The 12,276-nt window shown below is 55.5% G+C and overlaps 1 protein-coding gene across 1 annotated transcript; it reads left to right on the top strand.

Moving 5' to 3' along the window:
* The first annotated feature begins 8,110 nt into the window (after positions 1-8,110).
* LOC136537194 (uncharacterized) lies at positions 8,111-8,446 on the top strand. The gene has a single exon (XM_066529246.1). It carries the CDS (start codon positions 8,111-8,113, stop codon positions 8,444-8,446), a length of 336 nt encoding a protein of 111 aa, XP_066385343.1.
* The last annotated feature ends 3,830 nt before the right edge of the window (positions 8,447-12,276 follow it).

Here is a 12,276-nt window from a genome sequence, read left to right as displayed (position 1 = left end):
CTCGAATCTGCTGCAGATCATATTTGTTGCCGGGTTGCTCGCAAGTAGCAATGAAGTTGTCGATGAATGCTTGCTTGAGCTCTTGCCAAGAATCAAAGTAGTTCACCGGCAAGCTGACCAGCCATTGGTGGCCTGCATGGCCGACGGCGACTGAGAAGTAATTAGACATGATGTGCTCGCCAGCCATGGCTGATCTGCATGCGGTTTTGTAGAGCATGACCCATAATTCGGGGTTCTCCTTGCCGTTGTACTTCTGAAGTTTTTCGAGCTTGAAGTTCTTAGGCCATATGACTTGGCGAAGGTGTGGAGTAAACTGCTTCAAACCTGGAGGGCCGTGGGTAGTATCATATTCCATACGGCGATAGCTTTCGTGGGATGCACGATCGTTGGCTCTTTGGTTAATGCGATCGCGCAGATCACGTTCTCCAAGGTAATGGCGGAGATCGTTATTGCCATCACGGCGATCCCAGTTGCCACCCTGGTTAACCCTGCGACCGCGGTTATCACGGCGATTGTCGCGGTTGTCTCGACAGTTGTCGTCCCAGTAGTCACTGCGGTTGTTGTCCCGACCACCATCATGGCCACCGTTTCCTCCTTGATGGTTGTCTGATGGGTCGTTGTTGCGCGAGCCACGTTGGTTGGGTGGCTATGAGCGACTTGAGTACTGGCGGCTGTGGCTTGATTCGACTGAGACGGATGGAGCCCGGGCTTGATTTACAATCTCTACAGTCTGGGCCATAGCAGCTGTCAGATAAGCTTGTATATCATCACGAACTGCCTGGGTTTCTGGGGTATTGGGCAGTCGTTGCATTGTCGCCATAGCAACGGCCACATTGGCGCTTGGAGTCCTAAAGACCTGCTTGTCCGCCACCCTATCAAAGGCATTGTTAAGGTCACGTGGCTGGACCCTTATGCATTGTGCCTCCTCTTCTGCCTCGGCTTCGATTTGTCGGCGATTAAACCGATCAATATTGCGTGCTTCGCGTGCTAGCCTTTCTTGTTCTGTTTCGCCAACTGCCGGTGGTTTGTCATTACTGACAACATTGATCAAGTCTCCTCGCCTTGGTGGGAAGGATGGGAATCGTGGGAACCCCGGGGCATGGTCTGGGATATCCAGATCGTATTCAACGCCTTCATTATCATGATGCTGGAGCTCGGTGTGGACGGAGCCATTAGATGCGATGCCAGATGAGGAGCTTGAGCCACCCTCTTGAACTATGTGGACCGATCCTTCTTGATAATCCTCAATCTAGACCATGTTGATGAAGTTGCGCAGGCCGCAGGGCTAGGCCTGGTAGTTCTCCATCGAGGCTTCGTACTCGGAGAGCCAGAGACCCGTCGCGGGGGCTGGCCGGCGACGAACGGAGCGCCCTTCAGGAGTAGATGTGACCATGAGATCCGTACCGAGTCGTGCAGGATGACTGGCCCGAGCTGGTCGGGTAGATCTGTTGTGGGTAGTGGTTACCTGCTCATTAGGTTGACTTTGAATCGAACTTACCAGCGCTAGGGTTTCAGCAAGTTTGGTGCCGACCCGATCGATGGAGTCGAGCAGGTCGGTGTTGTCGATCTGTCTCCCTTTGTAGCGAGGAAGCGGACGACGGGTTATCGGCGTGGCTGAAGACGATGCTGGCGTGGCCGGAGCCGGATCCACCATGGTCGGAGCCGTAGCCGATGCAGGTGAAGCAGTGGTCGACGCAGATTGAATCCGCGCCTCCTCTGAGGTCATGGCGATGAAGTCGTCGGAGCCAGTGGTCCAGGTGATCTGGCCGATGGTGAACGTGAGGCCGTTCGACGTAGCCATGGAACCGGGGATGATGACCATCTTGTTCGCCTAGATTGCTGTACGCACACCCCCTACCTGGCGCGCCACTGTCGACGAAGTATGGTCGGCAGTCTACCTAGGGGTATGCCCAAGGTAGTAGATTATCGGTAGACAGATGCGCAAGCTACAAACAAGATGGTGACGCAAGACAGACACGAGGTTTTATCCAGGTTTGGCCGCCGTGAAGGCGTAATACCTACGTCATGCGTCTTATTGTATTGCTGTATGTCAATGAGAGATGTTTTTTAGAGGGGTCCCCCTACCCGTCTTATATAGTCTAGGGGGTAGGGTTACAGATCTGGAAACTAATCCTAACCAGTTACAATTGTCATAGGTGGCCGGATAAGGATTCCTATTCTAACCGACCAGGATCTTGCTTGATCTCCAAATCTGCCTTGATTCCTTGCGCGAGACTCCGAACAGATTGGCCGGGCCGCGCGTCGTCTTCTAGTGGGCTAGACCCCCTGGTCCGGGCCGGCCCAAGCCTAGCCGTAAGGGTATAGGGGTTAATACCCCCACAGTCAGGGAAGCTCGCCCATGCGCCGATGGTGACTAGCTAGCCAGAGAGGGGCGCGGGGCTAGGGCACGCGCCGAGGAGCAGGCCATGTGCCGGGGAACCGCGCCATGGAACAGGGCCGCCCGCAGGCATCCCGGAGCCGGGGAGGGCATCGTCGCGGGGTGGAGGATGGACGGCGGCGGCGGTAGACCTCCAGATCCGGCCGGGGCGGGGCGGAGGAGGGCCGACGGTGGCCGGGATCAGGAGCTCGCCCACATGCCGGTCAGGGGAGCTCACCCACCTGGCCGTGCTCGAGCAGAGCTCTGGCAGCCGCACGAGGAAGACGGTGGCAAGCCGCAGCAGAGAGCCGCATGAGCCACGACCACCGCCACCCCGCGCCCTGTATCTCGTGACTGAACCACGCCACGAGCAGTGGCACGGCCGCCCCGGCCGCGAATGATAGCGCGGAGGCCGCCGCCGCCTAGCTCGAGCTCGAGAGGAGGCCCGCGGCTGCGGCCTGGTCCGAGGTGCTCCATCGTCCCCGTCTCCGTCACCCACCGCCGACTCCTCGTCCTCCTCCTCGGTCGCGCGCTTGTCGCTGGGGGCTGACTTGCACGTGGATCCGGTCGCGCCGCTGACTGAACCAGCCATGGACATGGGTCAGGACAGCGCCGCCGCTGAGGGCCGCCGCGGATGAGGCCGCGGCTATTTCTGCGGTGGCGGCCCTACTCGATTCCGCCAGCGCTAGCGATGGAGATCACCGCGGGCGGGCGGGCGGGCGAGGCCGCGCTGGCGCAGGAGCCAGCGACGTCGCGGGACACGGTGGCGGACGTGGCTACGTGCGGCGGGGTGGTGGCGCCGTGTGCGACGCGTTCCGGCGCAGGGTGACAACGTCAGGGTGTGGAGTCTAGGGAGAGTTGCCTGGTGTCCTACGGGGCACCATCCCGGGCTCTATCGAGGTCGTTGCGGCGGCGCCTTGCGTCCGCGCCAGGGAACACACTCGACTAGCGCCCGCACCACGCACCTCTTGTCGCCGGCGAACTCCACCACGAAGTCCGTGCCCCATCGAGCCAGCTGCCACCGACGATGAGCGCGGATGGTGGCTGGTCGGCGGCGGGCGTTGATGGTGGCTGGTCGACGGCGGGCGCAGATGGTGGCGGACTCGTCGAGCCCTTGAAGTAGGCGCCCGGCTCAGGAGCAGAACGCTGAGGGCGGGACGAGTTCAACCGGGGTGCAGGAGACCGTGGCTGTGACGAGCTCCGCCAGGCACAGGAGACAGCGGTCGCGGTGAGCTCAGCTGGGGCGCATGAGGCGGCAGCCCGGGCGAGCAGGCATGCTCTGCCGGGGCGCTCGACAAGGCAACCGCGTGTGCACAGGTCGCGGGCGCGGGCGCTGCAGCCCCACGGCCGTGAGCCCGGCCGGCTGGCCGCCTCTCAACCACTGTCGTAGATGCACGAGGTGCTATCGCAGATGAACGAAGCGCACGGTGAAGAAGCGAGGTCAGGGCATTTGGGACTTTTTCCAGCACATATTGACACCGTTAGATAAAAAAGTGGACGAAATGACTTAGGAAACAAAAAAAAAAGTAAAGTGTCATAACGTATAAGTGCGTTCGAACTGTTTAGTGGCACGTAGACCTGGGACATCTTTTATAATATGATAAAAGGCAAAGACGCAGACATAACCGGATGATCCGCCGGCCTCCCCTGACCACGCTAGATCGTACGATGAGTTTGGAATATGCTGAAATATTCCCTGCCGTATGACACATCACTAGGTCTACAGTCGGACCATCATGAAATTGTATCAAAAACATTACCGATGACTTAACCAATGCAGAGGTACTCCGAGCAAAGTTGGCATGTCTAGTCATATAAGTAGGAGCTTTGTTAAAAGTTTGGTATTTTAAACCTCACATTTGAACTATAATAATTCACGAAATTATTTAAAATTTATTGGAGATGGCATAACTAGTATGAGGCTGTGAGCTATTCTGTGCGAGTGGTACCTATGATGAAAGTTTGATAACATGATATTATCGTCATAATTTGCTACATACCATTATGAGTTGCCGTTGTTTGTCATAGTCGTAGGACACTGTAGTGATTAGAACATCTCCGAGCGACTAGAGATTTGGGTGAAAAACTACCGTTCAACAGCTTATCTAAATGATCATCCAAATATAACCATCTTATATTCTAATTTTTTCGCTAGAAAAAATAGAAGATGAGAATGACTCTCTAGAGTAAGCATACGTCGGATATCTATATCCGGATATCCGAACCAAAAGATTAATGAGTGTTACGTCGACTCATCGATGGTTAAGGACGCAACTGTGGCCTCGTCCGACCCCCAGGGGTCGGGCCACGCCTCGTCCGACTCCGAGGACGAGGTTTCCGTCTCGTTCGACCCAAGGCGTGGGCTCCGACTCCGAGGACGAGGTTTCCGCCTCGTTCGACCCCAAGGCGTGGGCTCCGACTCCTCCGACCCCAGGGCGCGGGCTTCGACTCATCCGATCCCCCGGGGAGGGCTCCGTCTCGTCCGACCCCCGAGGGTCGGATTACGTCTCACCTAGCCCCCAGGGCGAGATTTTCGTCTCGCCCGTTCCCTAGGGGTCGAATTTGCTACCGGATAAAAGCAGTGGCCTCAGGATGGGACCCGAACCGTTTCAACCACTACAGCGTGGAGGCGCGCGCCCGGGAGCACGTCTCAGGTGCGTCCTGATGCGACTAGCAGTCGCATCAGGCCATGCTCGGAGACTCACATCGCCCACCACGTCAACAGGCCAGCACTGTGCTGCCAACTCCCTGCCTGACCACCGGCCAACGTCAGTCGACCAGCGTCAGTTGACTGGCACTGTATCGCCAGCCCCTCGTATGGCCTCTGTCAGGGGACCCTTTGACCATTCCGTCCGCTCGGATGGGATGGAAGACAAGAACAGCGTACGACGCCCGCACGTATGCTGCAATAGCCAATAGGACCCCGGTGCAACGCCGCTGCCACCACGATCTACAGGGTCTGTGGGACCCCCGCAAAGAGGAGGACGGCACACCCTGGGAGCCTTATTTCTCTTTCTTTTTTCCTCTTCCCTTCTCTTGGTCTCTAGTATCCGGTTCTCTCCCCTTGGTCTATAAAAGGGAAGGCAGAGCACCGTTCAGAGAGAGAGATCAATCGACCGATAGATCAAGCAATCGAACCACAGAGACTTGGGAGCTCCTCCCTCTCTCGCTAGTTTGTAACCCCCTACTACAAACGCAGTGCTGGTAACACGAGCAACCCAAAACTGGACGTAGGAACATTCGGCCCGATCCAGTATAATCCTTGTGTCCGCTTAGCACAACATCCAGGTCAGATGCGCAGTTTACAAATTTACTAGACGGTTGTTCGAAACACCGACAACTGGTATGCCAGGTAGAGGTACTTTTGTGCATCTCGACATCAACACCAGGCCTCGGATGGCTAGTCACGTATCAGTTGGGTCCTAGGCGCACACGTGCGCTTTGGGGACCTAGACTTCATCATCACGGCGGAGGTAGAGCTGGCGTGGGCGCCCGTCGTTGTTCAACCCCTCCACTCCACCGGCCTCGACGTGATCACCGAGGCGCTCGAGGAGCTGCGGCTGCGTGCGTCGGAGGCCTGCGCCCCCAGGAGCGGCCAGCTCCTCAACTTCGACTACGGGAGGTTGGAGCATCAGCTCGGCATCTTCCTAGGACCCCAACCATCCCGAGAGGGAATGCGCCACCTCATCTTCTCATTCGCCAATGTCATGGCGCAGCTTACCGGGTGAGAGCCGCTCTCCCTAGAATACCTCATCCAGAGCACCCCGACAGTGCTCCTGTTCGGTCTCCGTAACGCCGTAGAGACTATTGGCCACCTTGTGACGCAACGGATGATTCCATCCCCCGTGAACGACAAGTTCATGGGGGTGATCGAACACGTCATGGAATCTTTTCATGACTACCTTGTAGAGGAGCAGCTATCACCCCTCTTGTGAATGCTTCATGATAGGTACCCCTGAGGGACATGTCGAAAGCATCCACGAGGAGGAGGCTATCCCAACGAACGACCTCGATGATGAGGTCGAGGGGGATGCAGGAGCCCCACCCTGCCTACGGGTGGAGCAGTTGAAGGCCCGGCACCTAGAGCTTGAGGAAGCGTGACTCCTGCTCGAGCAATAACGCGTGGAGCTCGATCGCGAGATCGAGCGCCACGGAGACAGGGGGCGCACATGCGCCATGGCCCATGACATGAACCGAAAGATTGTCGAGGATGACACTTCGCCTAGGCAAGCCAGAACATCACTTTCTACGGCAGCCTTGCTCAGGGGGCTTCTGGGGCCTACGACGCCTGAGGATCGTTGGGCCCACCATGAGATTCGCACGCTGCTCGAGCGTGTGGCTGCGCAGCAGGCCGAGAGCTCGCTGTCTCGGCGATGGGAGCTCGATGCTAGCCAGCGCACGCCCTCAGTGTGACCCGACAAGGATGCATCAGTCCACCAGGCACCGCACGGCGGCAGGCCACGCATCATGGTTTTGGTGCTGGAACATCTCGACCGCAACCGTAATGCGCGCGACACCCTCGACGCCCGCCTGTGTACCCATAGCAATGCGGGGAAAGGGGCTAGCTATGGTTACCACCCTCGATAGGGTAGACGCTATGACTACGAGGAGGACCGGAGTCATAGCCCTGAACCAACGAGGCCCCAGGCCTTCGGTTGGCATATCCTCGAGGCAGCGCTCCCGCCCACTGACTAACATCCTGAAAATACTCTAGGGAAACAAACCTCGGCTTGTGGCTCGAGGACTACCGGCTCGCCTACCGGGCCGGCGGTGCGGTCAGTGATGACTTTGTCATCCGCAATCTCCCTCTGTTCTTGGCTGACTCGGCGCGAACATGGCTGGAGCACCTTCCGCCCAACTGCGTTCAGAGTTGGGGGGACCTAAAACAAATCTTCATGGGGAACTTCCAGAGCACTTACGCGTGCCCTAGGAATCCCTAGGACTTAAAGAACTAAATAATAGAAGTCAGGAGAGACTCTTCGTGAGTACATCTGACGCTTCTCCCGGCAGTGCAACGAGCTCCCCAATGTCGTCGATGTCGACATCATCGGAGCCTTCCTATCAGGGACCACCTACGAGCCCCTGGTCCATAAGTTGGGATGTAAGGGCCCATGGACTACCAAGGAACTCCTCGACATCATGACCAGCCACTCTTCCAGAGAGGAGGCGGTTGGAGCAATTTTTGATCGCTCTAGAGGCAAGGCGAAGCGAGATGAGGACGCCAATGAAGGCCCCTCTAACCGTTCGAATAAGAAGAAGAACTGGAAAGGGCGTGGGGGCTTGCTCATGGCTGCCGCCGAGCAAAAAGCCAGTCGAACACCGGCCGAGGGCACCCCCGATCACTTCGACAAGCTGCTCGAGGGGCCATGCCCAAACCACGCCTTCCCCATCAAACACATGTATAAGGACTACTCCCTCACAAAGCGTTTCTTCACCGACAGCTCCAAGAAATGGGAGTAGAAGAAGAAGCCCGAGGTAGAAGCCAATGACGTTGGAGAGAAGGACGATGGCTTTCCGTTGCCAGATGGCTGCCTCATGATCTTTAGGGGGCCAAAGGCATATGGCTCCAAGCGCTGATAGAAGCTCGTGCGCCGAGAGGTCTACGAAGTCGAGCCTACCACGCCTGCTTTCCTCAAATGGTCAGCGTCTCCCATAACCTTCGACCAATTCGACCACCCGGATAGCGTCACAAACCTAGGCAGGCACCCGCTCGTGGTCGACGCTATCATCGGTATGAAGCGGCTCACCAAGATACTGATGGACGGGGGCAGCGGCCTCAACATCATGTACATAGAGACACTTGATGCCATGGGCATCGACCGATCATGCATCCGGTCGAACAGGGCACCTTTCCATGGCATCGTGCCGGGAAAGCAGGCCATACCAATTGGGCAGATCGACTTGCTCGTCACCTTCGAGAATCCATCCGACTATAGGACAGAGACCCTCACCTTTGAGATAGTCAGGTTCCCCTCGGTCTACCACGCCATTTTGGGGCGACCGTGTTACACGAAGTTCATGGCCATCCCCAACTACACCTACCTTAAGCTCAAGATGCTAGGCCCATAAGAGGTCATCAGCGTCGAGACTTCTTTCTAGAGGTCCTACGAGTGCAAGGTCGAGAGCTGTGAGCTCGCTTCGGCAACCCTCGCTTTCGAGGAGCTCACAGCCATCGGGAAGGACATCACTGAAGGAGCGCCCGACGTGAAGAGAGCGGCCGGATCCTTTGAGCCTGCCGAGAACATCAAGGAGGTAATTGTTGACCCCGACAACTCCGCCAACAAGATAGTGCGCATCGGCACCACCCTCCCCCCCCCCCAAGTAGGAAGGCGCGCTCATCGACTTCCTCCGCGCCAATCGAGACATCTTTGTGTGGAAACCCTTGGATATGCCAGGAATTCTGAGGGAAGTCATTGAGCATGCCTTGAAGATTAGGCTGGGTTCTAGGCCGGTCAAACAACGCCTGCACCGCTTCAATGAGGAGAAGCGGAGGCTCATCGGTGAGGAAATCGCTAAGCTCTTGGCGGCCGGTTTCATCAAAGAAGTATACCACCCAGAGTGGTTGTCCAATCTCGTTTTGGTAGAAAAGAAAAGTGAGAAATGGAGAATGTCTGTTGACTACACGAGCATCAATAAGGTGTGCCCAAAGGATTTGTTTCCTTTGCCATGTATAGATCAGGTAGTTGACTCGACCTCAGGGTGTGAAACCCTATGCTTCCTTGATGCATACTCCGGGTACAATCAGATCGCGATGAAAGAGTCTAACCAGCTCACGACCTCTTTCATCACCCCATTTGGATCGTTCTACTATGTTATGATGCCATTCGGACTCAAGAACGTCGAGGCTACGTACCAACATTCCATGACCAAATGCTTTGAAGACCTCATCGGGTGGACCATTGAGGCTTACGTGGATGACATCGTAGTCAAGTCCAAGCAGACCGACCAGCTTGTGGCTGACCTGGAGCAGACCTTCAGGAAGCTCTGGGAGAATGGCATCAAGCTCAACCCCGAGAAATGCGTCTTTGGGGTCCCAAGGGGCATGCTGCTCGGATTCATCGTCTCCGAGCGTGGCATTGAAGCCAACCTGGTAAAAATCTCAGCCATCACAAAGATGGGCCCAGTTTTGAACCTAAAGGGGGTTCAGAAGGTTACCGGGTGTCTCGTAGTGCTTAGTCGCTTCATTTCGCACCTCGGCGAATGGGGGCTCCCCCTTTACCGGCTCCTGAAGAAAATTGACCGATTCGCGTGGACGCCTAAGGCTTAGGAGGCGCTTGACAAGCTCAAAGTGCTCTTGACAAAGGCCCTGATTCTGGTCCCACCGGCTGAGGGAGAGCCGCTCCTACTCTACGTTGCAGCTATGACTTAGGTGGTTAGCGTTGCCTTGGTTGTAGAATGGGTTGAAGAGGGATGCCCTCAAGGTACAGTGCCCCATGTACTTCGTTAGCGAAGTCTTGTCTGACTCCAAGACACGCTACCCCTAGATCTAGAAGCTCCTATACGCCATCTTAATCACCAAGAGGAAGCTACGCCACTACTTTGACTCACACCAGGTGACCGTCGTGTCATCTTTCCCCCTCGGTGAGGTTATCCAGAACCAGGAGGCCTTGGGGAGAATCATGAAATGGGCACTCGAGCTGATGGATTAGGGAGTCATGTACGCCCCACGAATGGCCATCAAGTCTCAGGTACTGGCTGACTTTGTGGCCGAATGGACCGAGATCCAAATACCACCGATGGTCGTCGATCAGGAGTATTAGACAATGTACTTTGATGGATCACTGATGAAGAAGGGTGCCGGGGTCAAGCTAGTTTTCATTTTTCCCCTCGGGGTGTGCATGAGGTATGCAATTTGCATCCATTTCCTGGTTTCAAATAATGTGGCTGAGTATGAGGCGCTCGTCAATGGCTTATGCATTGCTATTGAGTTGGGCATCTGATGGCTTGACGTCCGAGGCGACTTGCAACTGGTCATCGACCAGGTCATGAAGGAGTCAAGCTGCACAACGCCAAGATAGCTGCTCAACGAAGCAACCGACATGTTAGCAAAGATGGCATCGAGCCGAGAGCCGGTCCCCACTGGCATCTTCGCTAGCGACCTACACAAGCCCTTGGTCTGATACAAGGAACCAGAATAGACCAGCAACGAGCCACCAATTCTAGGCTTAGGGGCTGACCGACCTTCAGTTCCATCCAACCCTGAGGTCATGGAACTCATCAAAGACCTAGTGGCAAAGCCCAACCCTCCGACTGACTGGAGAACACCTTATCTCGATCGCCTCCTCCACGAGGTGCTCCCTACCGACAAGATGGAGGCCCGATGGCTCACGCGTTGTGCTAAGTCCTTCGTTGTCATCAAAGGGGAGCTCTACAAGCGTAGCCACACTAGAATCCTCTCGTGTTGCATCCCCACCAAGCAGGGGAAGGACCTGCTAGAAGACATCCTTGGAGGGGTCTGCGGACATCACGCCGCACCTAGAACCTTGGTTAGAAATCCATTCTGGTAAGGTTTCTACTGGCCAACCGCGGTGGCCGACGCCGAGCAGGTCGTACACACCTGCAAAAGGATGCTAGTACTATGCTCGGCAAACTCACTTGCCGACCCAAGCGCTCCAGACGATCCCCATCATGATGTCGTTCACGGTCTGGGGGCTGAACCTAGTAGGGCCCCTCAAGAGGACGCCCAGGGGCTTTACGCACTTACTTGTCGCCGTGGACAAGTTCACGAAATGGATAGAGGCTCGGCCGATCACCGTGATCAAATTCGAGCAGGCCATATTGTTCTTCACGGACATCATCCACCATTTTGGGGTCCCAAACTCCATCATAACCGACAGCGGCACATAGTTCACGGGGAAGAAATTCCTCCGGTTCCGCGATGACCACCACATCCGCACTGATTGGGCTGCCACAGCGCACCCCCGCACGAACAGGCAGGTCGAGTGCACAAACAGCATGGTCCTCCAAGGCCTCAAGCCTAGGATCTTCAACCGGCTCAACAAAGTCTGTGAGCGGTGGGTCATGGAGCTCCCCTCAGTACTCTGGAGCCTAAGGGCGTCCAGCAGCTAGGCAACCGGTTACACGCCATTTTTTATGGTCTACAGCTCTGAAGCCATCCTCCCAACTGACCTCAACTATGGAGCACCGAGGGTCAAGGCCTACAACAAGAAGGGAATCGAATCATCTTTGGAAGACGCCATGGACCTGCTTAATGAAGAACGCGATGTCACCCTGCTCCGTTCAGCTAAATACCAGCAAGCACAATGACGGTACCATAGCCGACACGTTCAGGGTCACGCCTTCGGCGTAGGCAATTTAGTTCTTCGCCACATTTAGAGCAACAAAAATCGCCACAAGCTTTTGGCGTCGTGGGAAGGACCGTACATCATCACAGAAGTACTCCGACCTAGCACCTACAAGCTCAAGACTGATGGCGACAAAGCCATCGCCAATGCTTAGAACATCTAGCAGCTACATCGCTTTTACCCTTAGTCTTCCCGTTCCAAAGCTTCCAATATGCTTATCAAACTAAGTAATGTTTCTGCAAAAACCAAAAAATGCTACCTCGTGTCGGGTTTGTTCCTGATCTGATCGATCTTCAGTAACACCCGACCCCAACAACTACCTAGGGTCGGGTTTTACTCGAGGGCTGATAGGAGTACATATACTCAGAAACATTTTCCCATCCGACCCTTTTTTTTATGACAAGACCTAGAAATAAGAGTTGCTGAAAACTAAAAATGAGTAAAACTGGTCGGAATGCAAAAAGCCTACGCCTCGATGGCTACGGCATCGCTTGCTCACTAGCATGATCATTACTTAGTCGCTCACAACTTAAGTTTCTAATGCCTTAACATAAAACAAGGGTCGGATCACAACAAACTTTATATATATATAGA

The sequence above is a fragment of the Miscanthus floridulus genome, chromosome 2, assembly GCF_019320115.1.
Source record: "Miscanthus floridulus cultivar M001 chromosome 2, ASM1932011v1, whole genome shotgun sequence".
Classification (NCBI taxonomy): Eukaryota; Viridiplantae; Streptophyta; class Magnoliopsida; order Poales; family Poaceae; genus Miscanthus; species Miscanthus floridulus.
The sequence above is the reverse complement of the archived record's forward strand: the minus strand, read 5'-3'. Positions and strand labels throughout refer to the sequence as shown.